We start from the raw sequence: 15,039 nt of genomic DNA on the forward strand, positions 1-15,039 counted from the left end.
ACACTTAATGATTAAAACAATAAAAATCTTAAAGTATGTACTACTTGCCAAAATTCTGCTTCGAGCAGTCTTTAAAATTTTGGCTAATCTTTCTGACAACCAATTGGACAAGGAAGACTTACATTCGTAATATATGGTTCAATAGCTTGAGCTGTCCTCTTCAGTAAAGCCTTTGCCAAATCATATGCTTGCTTGTTTAAATTCTGAGGGGGGAGGGGAAAAAAAGTACCTATATTATACACCACTAAATATGAAAAAGGAAATATTACCTGTATTCAAAAAGCTACTCTTAAGTAAATAAATGAATGAGAAAACTCTAAAATTCAATTTGAATAAAAGGGAGACAGCACAGCAAAGACACTTTTCTCTGAAGACTAAGTAGTCTAGTAGAACGTAAGATCCCTGTTTAGTATTTTAATACATAATATGTGCATGCTTAGTCGCTAAGCCATGTTTGACTCTTTGAGACATCATGGACTGCAGCCCGCCAGGGTCCTCTGTCCACTGGATTTCCAAGGCAAGAATACTGTAGTGGGTTGCCATTTCCTTCTCCAGGGGATTTTCTTGACCCAGGGATTGAATCTGGGTCTCCTGCATTGCAGGTGGATTCTTTACCATCTGAACCACCAGGGAAGCCCATATAGCCTACTACAGCTTATTTACTCATTCTCCTATTCATAGACATTAAATTGTCTTGTACATGGCTCCTTGCACATATAAGAAGTAATTTTCTATAAATATTACCTTTGCCATTTTTCAAATGAGCTGTTTTGCCTTATTCTTATTTGTGAAGCTTCTCTATAAATTCTATCCACTAAGTATCTGTCAATTATATGCACAATGTATCTTATAGTTAAATTTTTACAATGCTTATGGTGTCTTAGGTCATAGAAGTTTTCATTTTAATATAACCAGATGTATCAATCTTTTCCTATTTGGCTTGTGCTCTCTCTACTACTTGGCTTGTGTTCTCTCTACATTTTTTAAAATTCTTTCTACACTAATGTTAATTTGTTGTTTTGTATTTTTGAATAAAACTTTAAACACTGGCTTTTCATATTTAGATCTGTATTCTGCCTGTACTTTATTTTTATGCATGGTGTGAAATAAGAATCTTGTATTATTTTCCACATGGACATTCAAGTCCATTATTCCCTCCAGAGACTTCCCTGTAATATCCACACTCTCAAGTTTCTATATAACTATATATCTATTTGTAAGGTTTCCATTACTTCCATATGTCTCTTGGTCTATTACTATTATTGTCTGATTTTACAGTCAAAGAGACATATGGAAGCAATGTCTTAACATCAGGTTAAGGTAAGTCCCCACTTTCTTACTCTTTTTGAAAAACCGATTTGTCCAACTAAACACACATGCTCATATACACACACATTCACAGTCTCTATTTTGACTGGGTTATCTATTAGTATGAAGAGGGATGACATTATTACGATACTGAGTTTCCCATCACATAAATGTAACAAATCATGCAACATGTACTTTTTCATCAACTGCAATAATTTTTGATGCTAAGGTCACGTACAGTTATTAAATTTCTAAGTAGCTCAAATTTTTGTTAAAAGCTACAAGTAAAATTTTTTTCCAAATTACACTAACAGATTTTTATATATTGATCTTATACCTAGCAACTGCAGAATTTTCTTACTTGTTCTACAAACTAATTTGTACATTGTTTTTTTCTGTACAAGCAGTCAGAACATCTGCAAATAATTTCAGTTTTGTTTCTTCTTTTATCTTTTGTTTGTATTGTTTTATTCCACTAACTTAAGGCCTCCAGTTAATGTCGATTAGAAACAGCATACTTGTCTCTTTCCTGAGTAGAAGTTGACATCTTTACAATATCCCTAATATCAAAGAGAATGCCTCATCATTTCACCATTAAGTGCAGTACCATGCACAACCTTATAAGGTTAAAGAAATTACTATTTCAAATATGCTAATATTCTTTATCATAAGTTATACTGAACTTTAGCAAACAGTTTTCTTTATAGGTCTACTGATATTTTTTTTCTTTGCTCTGTTAATTTCCACAAATATCTTAGCCTACTGTTAACCATCTTTGTATCATTCTGGATACTATCCATTGCTATTTTACACTGGATTTACATGAGTATGCTGCTGCTGCTAAGTCATTTCAGTCGTGTCCGACTCTGTGCGACCCGACAGACGGCAGCCCACCAGGCTCCTCTGTTCCTGGGATTCTCCAGGCAAGAATACCGGAGTGGGCTGCCATTTCCTTCTCCAATGCATGCATACATGCTAAGTCGCTTCAGTCGTGTCCGACTCTGTGCGACCCTATGGACAGCAGCCCTCCAGGCTCTTCTGTCCACAGGATTCTCCAGGCAAGAATACTGAAGTGGGTTGCCATTTTACTTTAAATTATCCTCCTTTCTTGCACTTGGATTTGTCTAGTTTCCCTATGAAGATTATATTCTGTTCATAATGTGAATTGTAGAACATGCTTTCCTTTTTATAATCTGAAAAAGCTTTCTAAATATCAGGATTACATGGCACTTAAATGATTAATAGAAATCAGCTGGTAATGAGTTTTAAGTTCTTTTATGCTCGGTTTGAGTTCTGCGGCTGCTGCTATCATTATTGTCATGGTTGTTTGGGAGGAAGGCCTTTGCCGGTTTTATGGATATAGTTTCTAAAACCAATTTTAAAAACTTTTTTTTAAATAAATAAAATCAATTAAAATTTTTACTGGTTAAAGGTTATTCAAAATTTTCTCTCTTGAGAAAAAATTGGCAAGCTATATTTTCTAGAAATCTGACCAATTCCAAATGTTAGCATAAAATAATGTTCATGGAATTGTTTTTGATCTTTTTAATGTTTGCTGTTCTTCATTTCATTCTAAAACTGTTTATTGATATCATCTCCCATTTTCTGATCTGACGTGATTTGACCTAAATTACCAATTTTAGGTTCTTCTGAAATGTCACTGTGTTTTCCATTTGATTAACTTCCATTCTTCATTGTTTACTTTCTTCTACCACCTGTACATTCTAATAATATTTTCATAACTTCTTGAGCTGGACACAACCATAAAGCTGTATTAAAAATATTTAACTTGAATCCCAGACGATTCAATATGTTATCATTTTAATTATCATTTCTAAATAGCTAGTAATTTCCATTATGGTTTATTCTTTTGACAGATTAATTATGAGTGCTACAGCATTGTTAAGCTTTGTGGCTTAAAATCCTCAAGAACCACTGGTCTATTAGATTTATAATTACTGGGAAGTTTTTAAAATGGCCCACCAAATTGTGAGTTTGTCCTTATAATTTTTTCAATATATGTTTTATATACTAATATTTTTAGCCTATGTAATTGCAAGTTAGATATCATTTTAGCACTATAGTTTATCACTGTAATAAATCCCTTCTCTACCCAGTGAAGACTATACTACCTAAAATCAATACAAGCTACTTCAATTTCCCTTCAGTCAATATGCGCTTGGCAAATACTTTTCCCATCCTTTTAGTGTCGCCTTTGGTGAAATTATTTTTGCTGTTATCTCTTATTAACAATGACCAGGTGGATTATTTTTAATTTAATCTGACAACCTGAAGTAATAAATTTGGTCCATTTACATTTATTTTAATTCTTCCCTGCATTGTAATCCTTAAAATTTTAACAAAAGTACTTCATTTAATGTTCAAAGTAAATTTTTTACTGCTGTATTGTCCTGATCATCACCAGGTTCATATCACTCACCGACTCCATTAAGTCATTCAATCTTACATGTTATTTTTATCCAGTGGTTTAGGACCATTTTGTTAATATCCCTTTAATAAATAAGTACAATTTTTTACTACTACTGTTTTTGCTTTATATCAGTTCTTACTTAGAGCATTTTGTTGTTCACCACTACTACTTACATTTCACTTCTTTCAAGTTTCAATTTCCATTATTCTAAAGTATTTGAAGAGTAGTAGTTCTTTCAAGAAGGGTATATTGACAAGCTGTATATTTAATGTCTTAAGTTCACTCAAACTGGATAGCAACTGTGTCTGTATAGAGTTATTTTATCTTAGCACTTTGTGAAATACAGGTCCATTATCTTCTGGCATCTGTCCTTGCCACTGAGAAGTCAGACATCACTTTAAGGTTTATTCTTTGTGAGGGCTGTGCTTTTCCCCTCTGGATGCTTGGTATGAATACATTATTTCTATTTCAGCATTCAACAATTTCTCCAGGATGTGTCTGCACTGGGTTTTGTTTATATTCTGTTTATGACACTTTTGTTACGTCACTTATAAATTTATGCTTCTCATCAATTCTAGAAAATGTTAAGCAAATATATACTTGCATATTGTTTCTTTTTCCATTCTTATTTGGTGTTCTAAATCACTTTTAGACATACTGGACCTTTCCAGTCTCTCTTTCACGTGTTAGAATCTTTTCTTTTCCTTATCTCACTGTATTTGTATAATTTCCTCAGATCTATATCCTAGTTCTCTAAATGCCTGTTACAATCCAATAAAGACTTTGATTTCAATGACCATTTTTAATTTATACCTTTCTTTCCCCTAACCTTACACCTTCTCCATTCATATGCCTAGCTATCACGTTTTTTAACTCTTACACTCACAGGCATTAAGACATAAAACTGTTATATTTAATTCTGTTAAAGGTATTTATCATTTTTAGCTCATAAATATATAATCTGAATTTTTAATTAGTGCCTGATTTTTCAGTATTGAGGGACTATTTTAAAAGTTTGGAAATTCTGGATTATGAGGTCATTTTTCACTGGCAGTATTTCTGAGAAAGCTGTATAGCTATAAATTTAAATTATATTTTGCCAGAAAGGTCTTAAGTTTGCAGAGACCTTTATACTGGTGAATCAGAGAACCACATTTCCAACTGCTCACTAGAGTGGCAGTCACTTTCAAAGAACAAAACACACAAACACATAAACACACACAACTTGATTAACATTACCCACGCAAGAAACAGTACTGCCATCAACATTTGCCCTTTTTCCAAATTAGTAAAGACTTCTCTTTGCATTTCACCCCTCCTTTCAATCTATACTACCACTATCTTTTACCCAAGGTACTAATTGCTTATGTATCTCCCAACACATATTAGAGAATCAAAGAAAAGAAAATCAAAGTATTAGTCGCTCAGTCATGTCCAACTCTTTGCGACTCCATGGATCATAGCCTGCCAGACTCCTCTGTAAATTTCTGGGCAGGAATACTGGAGTGAGTTTCCACTTCCTTCTCCAAGCATCTTCTCAACCCAGGGATTGAACCCATTTCTAAGTAGCTAGTAATATACTCCTTGAAACATAATCCTATACAAAACTGAGTTATTACAGATATTTTACCACATGTACAAAATCTATTATCTCTTCTTTCCATTTAATTAATGACTAATAAGTGTTTCATGTTTTCAGTTCAGTTCAGTTGCTCAGTTGTGTCCGACTCTTTTGAGATCCCATGAACCTCAGCATGCCAGGCCTCCCTGTCCATCACCAACTCCCGGAGTCCACCCAAACCCATGTCCATTGAGTTGAGGATGCCACCCAACCATCTCATCCTCTGTCGTCCCTTTCTCCTCCTGCCCTCAATCTTTCCCAGCATCAGGGTCTTTTCCAATGAATCAGCTCTTCGTATCAGGTGGCTAAAGGATTGGAATTTCAGCTTCAACATCAGTCTTCCCAATGAACACCCAGGACTGACTTCCCTTAGGATGGACTGGCTGGATCTCCTTGCAGTCCAAGGGACTCTCAAGAGTCTTCTCCAACACCACAGTTCAAAAGCATCAATTCTTCGGTGCTCAGCTTTCTTTATAGTCCAACTCTCACATACATACATGACTACTGGAAAAACCATAGCCTTGATGAGATGGACCTTTGTTGGCAAAGCAATGTCTCTCCTTTTTAATATGCTGTCTAGGTTGGTCATAACTTTCCTTCCAAGGAGTAAGCGTCTTTTAATCTCATGGCTGCAATCACCATCTGCAGTGATTTTGGAGCCCAGAAAAATAAAGTCAGCCACTGTTTCCACTGTTTCCCCATCTATTTCCCATGAAGTGATGAGACCAGATGCCATGACCTTAGTTTTCTGAATATTGAGCTTTAAGCCAACTTTTTCACTCTCCTCTTTCACTCTCATCAAGGGGCTCTTTAGTTCTTCTTCATTTTCTGCCATAAGGGTGGTGTCATCTGCGTATCTGAGGTGATTGATATTTCTCCCGGCAATCTTGATTCCAGCTTGTGCTTCCTCCAGCCCAGCATTTCTCATGACGTACTCTGTATATAAGTTAATAAGCAGGGTGACAATATACAACCTTGACATACTCCTTTTCCTATTCGGAACCAGTCTGTTGTTTCACGTCCAGTTCTAACTGTTGCTTCCTGACCTGCATACAGATTTCTCAAGAGGTAGGTCAGGTGGTCTGGTATTCCCATCTCTTTCAGAATTTTCCACAGTTTATTGTGATCCACACAGTCATGTTTTACTAAATACAATGAATGTTCATTAACATTAATCAATAAAAGTCTCCAAAACTAGGGATAAAGCAGGATAAACTGCATTTTAAACATAAGTAAATTCTAGACCCTACTGTTGACATATTTTAGATATACATATTCAAGTATATTTTGCTACTTACCTTATGAGCAGGTACCAGATTTACCAAAACTGTATCCAAAAGCTCTTGAGATACTGTATCACCTTCACAAATAATAGAACTCATGAGATCCACCATATGCATATGAACTTTCTGATTGTGGCCATTGCTGAAATTCAAAATTGATATTTCATTTAAACTTAAGCATACCTGAAATTTATAGAATTTAATCATAACATGGAATACCACACTTTATTTTACAATGATATTAAGGTATTAATTAAATATAATTCTACATATTCATTTAAAGCTTCCTTCTCTCCAAAATCTTACAGTAGCATCCAAAGTATTTTTTAAACTACATTTCCAAGATTATGTTTGTTAATTTTTATCAGTCTCACAATCAAAAGTAATTAAATCAAATGTAACTTTAGTTTGGCCTTAAATTCAGAACATCAAACTGCTTTGCTGAAGTTAATTCTAATAGATGATTATAAGGAATACACAGAGAACTAAATGATTCACAGGAATTAAGGGGTCAGTAATATGTGATTTAAACAAAAGAAAAATAAAATAATAAAAATATTTTTATATCAGTTAGATTAAATAATGCCACTCTTGTATTATTCTCTACAATACAAAATTGGCTATATTCGTTTTCAAAACGTATCTATAAAAATCATGTTAATGATTCTTAAGTTACAAATATTAGCCTTCCAATATTCATCATAAAAAGTTTATGCAGATTCATCTATAAGCTAAAAATTCTTTATATTTAAAAAAGATTATAATCTTAGTAAACTTACTTTATAACTGAAAATAATGTTCTGTATAATTGGGTAAAAATTTCATTGCTGTCTTCCAACTCAAAACATATGTTATATGACTTGACCCAAGCAATGTTCTAAAATTAAGAGGTGAAAAGGGTAAAATTTTAATTAGTAAAAATACACATGTACAGAAACCATTTTAAAATGCCACCTCAAAATATACTGCTTACCTCAAGTAAATAAAAATACCTATTGAATTGTGGGCTCTTTGTATCTTCTAGTCCCTTCAACTGCCTTGTTATAAACATAAATATATCCTTAAAAAAAAGGACAAAGGATTGTTTAGATTATGAAAACATCCACTAAATCCCTAAAGATAATTCAGCACTCATATGTATCTGTCATGATAAAATTGTAAAGAACCAGTTTAAAAAAAGGGAAAAAAAAATCTTGCATTTGGCTGAAATTTTTTTAATGTGCATTATCATAAAAACACCAAATATCTTACCCCCCTTTAAAGGAAGACAGTAAATCATTTACCATGATCTTACAGTAAGTTAAAAATAACAGACCTGAAAACCAAGTAAACTAAAACTTATGCTGTTATTAGAATGAACACGTTGAAATGACTGAAAGCTGATTTGATCAGGTTTGTGGAATGGCATTATATATGGTAATTGGATAGAAAGAACATAGTTTAGGAAACTTAAAACTGCAAAACAAAATCACCAAGTGGAAAGAAAAGAGACTGCAGAAACTTAGAAATTTTAAAAAGACCCTTAGAAGTTAACTTGTCAGGCTTCCTACCCAGTTATTATAATTATTAACACTTGTTTTCCCCTACAATTTATCAATCTATCTCCATCTCTTACTTTTGACTTTTTATTACACATCCCCTTTATACCTGGGTAAAATAGGTTCAGTATCACTCTGAGTCAAATTTGTATGGAGATGATGTTTTTGGAAAGTTTGGAAAAGGCTAAAATTATAAAAGCTAATTCTATAAAGGAGGCATGCTAATCAATCAAAAAAGAGAGAGAGAAAAAATGTCCCTTATAAGTAAAATGATAAACCTTATTTAAAAGGGAAGAAACAGAATATGCAGACTATTGAGTAGCTTTTCAAGAAAAATACTATCAAAAGTACATTCTTCAAAAATGGTTACTAAATACAACTACTCTTTAAAACAATTAAGTACCTCAAATTAGAGGTTCACAATTCATTCAGGTACACAACTCCACAGACCAGCTCATATTATCTACTTTAAGTCTCCGAGCATTCTCAAATCTTATAATTCAGTTTACTTTTAAATGACAAATATCATTCCCTATTTCCCCCACTGTGAGATATGTAAGACAAACATGCCCACAGCAGTTTGGGCATTCCTTACTGGAATCTTGGCTGACTTGATCAAATGAGCGGGTTTCTCATTTCAGTTTTTAAGATGCAAGTCCCTGACTATAGAACCAAGTCTGGGCTGTTTTTCACCAAAGTAAACCCAGTTCCTGACAGGTAACTAACATAAATATTTGTTAAATAAAATAAATCTAAATTGTCTTTTTTTAAATTCATACTCAGTAATCTTCCCATGGACTCATTTCCTAACCCACAGATTCTGCAGTTATCTTTTATTATTGCTGGTTTTTCTAATGTTCTTCTAACCCACCTTACTCGATATTTTTTTGCACAGCTATACTTATTTTCATTCTTTTTATCCATTGGATTAACCAGGTTATTCCCTTTCTTTTTCCATCTTTTAAAAATCATTTCATTGACATGCCTTTACTAAAAACTACCATAATCAAGTACTAGGTATGTTTTCTACCTTTCATTAAATTTTGCCCACTGTATTTGCTTCAGAACAATGCACATCACATCTTCCATTATATGAATTAGGATTCTTATAAATTCACATTTACACTAGATACTGTCTTTTCAATAATGAACATGGTCTTCAACATGAATTTTTAAAAAGGAAAAGGAAGTGTACGCCAAGTGATAGCACTAATGACGACATAATTTAAAAAGTATAGGAAACTCCCTGGCAATCCAGTGGTTAAGACTTGGCACTTTCACTACCACGGCCAAGGTTCAATCCCTGGTCAGGGGACTAAGATCCCACAAGCCACATGGAGCAGCCAAAAAAGAAAGTATACAATACACTTTACTAATCAACTTCATATTCTGATCTTCAGAACTTGTTTTATAAAATTAAGTACTAATGGGAGGGAGGAAATTCTACAGAAAATAAAGAAAACAAAAGTAGTTTAGCAAAAGACTGCTGCAATTAATGTCAAAGACTCCAAACAAATAATCTAAATACTTGAATACCCGTTTCAGTTAGAAAGATAAAGTATCAGTCAATCTTGGCAGTTCTTTGAATCAGTACTTGCCTTTAATTTATCAGGGGATGTATAAGGAGCTTCAGGAGCATAAATCCTGAAAATATCAGCAAGGCAGCAGGCTACCAGTAAGCGAACATCTTTATCAGGATGCTTGAGGAAAAAATCTGAAGCAAGATGTAAAGCTAGATTTAAGTAAAGCTCCTTTTCTTCTTCAGAGTCCTGGTCCATATCCATGAAAGTTTTCACAACCATCTATATAAAAATAAAATGAAATCAAATAATGACATCCTCCATGTAAAAATATATTCATCTGAAAATAAAAATCATATTAATTACAAAGGTTAACTTCCAATAAATACACTTTCATGTTTCCTCTGAAAGTATCTATCTGTAGCATCCAATGAAGTACTTCCTGCACTACAGCAAAAGAGAACAAGAGGTGGACAGTTCATTAGTAAGACTCAACAGCATCATGTATGGAGTGAGCAGAAGAAAGCAAACCTTTACACAAAAGAAGTGGGACAGAAACAACAATCGTGAAAAATTACATAGTCTGAATTCTATGAAGAGCTTTCTCTAATTTCAATATTAGCAGTCACAGTGAAGCCTCAGCCTGCACTATTTCTACTTCACATGAGACTTAACAAAATTGCCGAACTTAACAGGGAGAACGTAAAGGTGACCATCTGGCATCCACTAGGTGGTGCTACAAACACCAGTCAGCAAGTAGGACTGCACTGGGTCCTTGAGACACATGGCAACATGGATCTCCACCCAGCTGCAGAGTAAGACTTCTGAGTAATGAACTGCCCAATGTCACACCGAATTCCCACAGCAGCTGTGGCTAACACTGCTCCTCACAGGACGGACCCTCAGTTCTACTACACCAGAATCCAGAACCAGGCACACACTAATCCTTCCAGTCTGGCACTACATCAGTTTAAGAGTACAATGTCCAGGGCTACTCTCCTAACCTCTTAATGTTATTACTTCTAAGATATATGCTTTGATGGACTTAGGTGTGTTATGTGGGGAGGAATGGAAAGCTACATGCAAGAAACTCGTTCTTCCCCTGGAATCTCTTCACAAGAGTGAGACACAAAGTATATTTTGAATAAAATATTACAGGAAACTCTAGAAATTACATAAACAATGACATATATTAACACGATTTTATAAAACTTAACAGAGGGAAGTGTAAATTAGAAAGAAAAAAAAGAAAACTAAGCAGATTATTGCTGGGCATAAACTTCTACAAAATAATAAAAGGATACTACCAGCACTGCATGTGAACACTGTGGCAATCATTCCACCAAAATAATCAAGGGTTAGATAACAGGAATTCCTCAGTACTCTGTACAACTCAAATGGTGTTACAAACTCATGAACACTTCATATATGAGTCTTTAAATTAAAAAAGATGTCTGAGAAAATAACATCCATAAAAGACACTAAATGCTAATAGCTTATAAGTGGAATCTATCTCTGTGTTTAACATTCATTTCTTAGCAGACAATAAGGATGATACCATTGCTGAAATATGAACAAATCTGAGGAAATAAACATACTTTTTCTCTAAAAATTTAATAGGTCAAGAAAATCTAGATACTCAGAAATGAAAAATACCATATACAGTTTGCAGCTTAACCATTTCTAATAAAATATACACAAACTCCCAACTAAAAAGATCCACATATTGGTAAACTCAATCTGCTCAAAGATGCCTTTTGCTTTGAATAATAAACACCTTATATCTGTCATTCCAGTACTGTATGCATAGGCTATAAAACTAAGATTTTATATGAAATTTATAATAGTACAAGGGTTTTTTTTTTTCTTCTAATAAAAATAATCATGCAGCAATAAAGTAGTACATTAAAGCTCCTGGGCCTTCAGTGATTAATTATGGCAAACTTTCTACACTGGAAATATAGGCAAATATTAATAACAGGCAACATGTCTAGGTGGATACAACACTGAAGGGGAAAAAATGCTTAAAAATAAAGAACATCTGAACTAATCAGCTTAATAATCTCCTTGGCCACTCTGCTCTTCTAACCATTTTAAGCATGAAGACCATCACTGATGGTCAAAGACGAAACATTATTCAAGCAAATACGAAGAGTTTAACAGTACAGTGACTGCCTCATGAATGGAAGTTTGCCATCCATCTTGACTCACTGCTGCACATCAGAAACCAAGAGCTAAAAGTAAAGTTCTTTAACTTAATTTCAAAATACAAGAAAGTAAAATGGAGACTTAGTACTCAGTACAAAGAATTAAATCTTATAAATTTAATTTTTAATAAGAATTAAAAATCAAATTTAAATGGTGGTTTTTATAATATAAATGAGATATTGGAGAGAGGAGACAACTTTCCACAGACAATAAGGAGTATAAGCATATTAGGGATTTGTCTTTTATACCCAAGTAGAGCCTGGTGGGCTGCCATCTATGGGGTCACACAGAGTCAGACACGACTCAGCAAGAGCAGGAGAAGAGGCCCTAAAAATCCTAAGCTTCAGCGTTCCAACTATACTCCAGTTAACAATAGCTAAGGAAACTCTACAATTCTTTACCTATTCCACTTTCTTAGCTCCTAATTACAGCTAACTAGTTTTGGTCAAGAAATATTTTCTGCTCTGACGTGCTTTACCAAGGTACAACCCTATATGATTTCCATAGGTGCTCTCCCCAACTCCGCTGATCCTAAATGGATGCCCAAAGGACATAACCTAATTCTACTCACCTTTAACCGTCTCACCATCTCTTCTTTAGATATTTTATCTGAGATTTCCTTGACACCAGGAGGATAGGTAATTTTTCCATCATTGGTCCTTGTCTTTGAATGAGCCATGATGGAAGTATTTTTACCCCTAAAACAAGAAAACTATTAGATGCAAACCAAAAAAAAAGCATTAACAATATTCATAATAAACATGAAAAAATTCTATTTCCTAATTTATAGTAGTTCATTTATTTAATTAATGAAAATCATTTTATTGAACATTTCTACTTTTAAAATTTTATTTTTACTTTTATTTCCATTTGTGACAAGCTAGGTTATTTGAACTAATCCTTCAACTACAAAAAAATATGATTTTATTTAATTATATACTTACCTACATATATAAAATACTATATATAATATTCATAATATATACTACAAAATTATATACATATATATAAAATACACACACAGCATTTTTTTATAGTATTACAAATTACTTGGGCCAAAATCTAAGAGAATTCAGGAATCCAGAGAAGTAAATGGAACATTACATCTACTTACACCCTGAGCCCATCTGCCAACCCTGACAAATTTAGAGTTCAGTTTCGGTGATCTTATGGGAAAAGGAAGACAGACTCCTGTCAAGATAGAACATCAAACAAGAGACTCTTCCTGACATTAATGTAGAATACTACCCCAACCCCAAAAAGATAATGCTTTCCAAGAGTTCGCTGAATTCCAAAGCACGGATTTTTATGCTACAGGAATAAATCAACTTATTTTTCATTAGCAAAAATGTCTTGACTATAATGGTTCCTATTTTGATTAATAAAGATGTGTTTGAGCCTAGTTGTGTGATTTAAAATTCACAGTCCAAAACCACAATTACTCCTTCACCAACCTAACAACTTTATCCAGCTAACTAGCATAACCATGATACTAACATCCAATGAGAAAAGTAAGAGAAAGGGAAAAGAAACACTGACAGGTCTTTTCTGTTTACAAAGTTTTTAAATAAAAAAATACTAGAAAAAAATACTTAAGAAACCAAATGTAGCTGCAGATAAAAAAACTGGGTTTAATCCCAGAAATGCAAGGTTGAATTCATCATATTAACAGAATAAAAAAGAAAAATCATGTGATAATCTAAAAAATTAAGAGACAATGTTTGAAGAAAATTCAAGATCAATTCACAACTATAAAAGAAAATAAGGAGAAAAGTTCAACAAACTAAGAATTATATGAAAGATTTCTGAATCTGAGAAAGGTAAGATGCTATACCCTACAGCATAAATCATGCTTATTGATGCTCTTCTGAAAATGTTTTACCTATTTTCAGGACCTACAAAAACATACCTGCTATCATCACTTGTTTAACACTATAATAGAGATGCTGCTGAGAACTCAAGATGAAAACTTATAAAGAATTCAGTGACAGATTAATTATAAATCGGCATGAGGGATCTTACTGGACTGATAAAAATGTTCTAAAATTGGACTATGGTGAGTTTCACCTCAGGATATTTGCTAAAAATTACTCAACTATACACTTGAAATAGGTCAATTTTATTAATTTTATGATATACAAATTACAACTCAATAAAGTTGTTTAAATTTTTTACGTTCTGAGATTTTCATTATCTATGTGGAAAAAAATGACACTGTACCCATATCTCACACCATACACAAAAGGAATTCCAGGTCGATTAATAAACTAAATATTGAGGCAATTGGGAAAGTTTTTAGAATATAATGTAGGAAAACAACTTCACAACCTCTGGTTAGGAAAAGCCAAGAATCAAACCTACAGCTGTTTGTGTTCCTTCAACCGAAGATATTCAGTGAATGCCTAGGATAAACCATTCTACAGGAAGGTAAATACAAATGTGACAGGATTCCCACTTTTCCATAGAACCTGGACCATAACAAAGTCTCTCTACCTTGCCTCAACAGAAGCAAAAAGCTGTTCGTCTCCCTTAACAACAGACACGACTGTGATCACAGACCACAGCTTAATAATGCAGACATGGTTCCATCTGTACAGTCAAAACTTTATCAAGAACCTATTATCTGTATGACATTCTAGAGTGGCTATAGGGCCACATGAGTTAAGATAGGTCTCAAAATTGACAAAGGAAATAGACATTCCCCCTAGACGATTAAATCACAATAAATCCTAAAGTAATCAACAGAAATAACAAACAACAAGCCTGGAAAAATGTAAGATTTAAAGAAATTGAAAGTAGATGCGGGTGAAGTGTTAACAATATACAGAACAAAAGGACGGAGAAAAGAATATGAATAAATCCCAGAGAACAAAGTTCAGAATTTCTTACTGGTCTAAAACCACTACTAAAGGAAAAAGTGGAAGGAAGTAAAAGGGAGCAAAGAAGGAAAAGTAGAGCAACAAAGAGGCAAGTCTCTCAGTTTGCACTTCTGCTTCATAAGCAATGGTTTTGTGAGCAGAGGTTTGAAATACTTCTGTGAGTAAACACATGAGCTGTTTCCTCAAAGATAAATTTACTGGCCCCTCTCTATAAGCAAACTCCATGTACCTTGAATTTTCAAGATTATGTT

General features: G+C 33.6%; 1 protein-coding gene across 6 annotated transcripts in view; it reads right to left on the reverse strand.

The window, feature by feature from the left end:
- PDS5B (PDS5 cohesin associated factor B) overlaps positions 1 to 15,039 on the reverse strand; it is a 173,287-nt gene that overhangs the window by 103,441 nt on the left and 54,807 nt on the right. For all 6 annotated transcript variants that reach the window (XM_065901672.1, XM_065901671.1, XM_065901674.1 and 3 more), the window contains exons 2-7: positions 12,481 to 12,607; positions 9,780 to 9,983; positions 7,617 to 7,703; positions 7,423 to 7,520; positions 6,659 to 6,785; positions 123 to 203 (exon numbers count right to left, since the gene is read on the reverse strand). In XM_065901672.1, coding sequence (XP_065757744.1) covers positions 123 to 203; positions 6,659 to 6,785; positions 7,423 to 7,520; positions 7,617 to 7,703; positions 9,780 to 9,983; positions 12,481 to 12,588 — 705 coding nt within the window. In that variant the 5' untranslated portion in view covers positions 12,589 to 12,607. The remainder of the gene's footprint in view (positions 1 to 122; positions 204 to 6,658; positions 6,786 to 7,422; positions 7,521 to 7,616; positions 7,704 to 9,779; positions 9,984 to 12,480; positions 12,608 to 15,039) is intronic.

This window comes from Muntiacus reevesi, chromosome 11, assembly GCF_963930625.1.
Source record: "Muntiacus reevesi chromosome 11, mMunRee1.1, whole genome shotgun sequence".
NCBI lineage: Eukaryota > Metazoa > Chordata > Mammalia > Artiodactyla > Cervidae > Muntiacus > Muntiacus reevesi.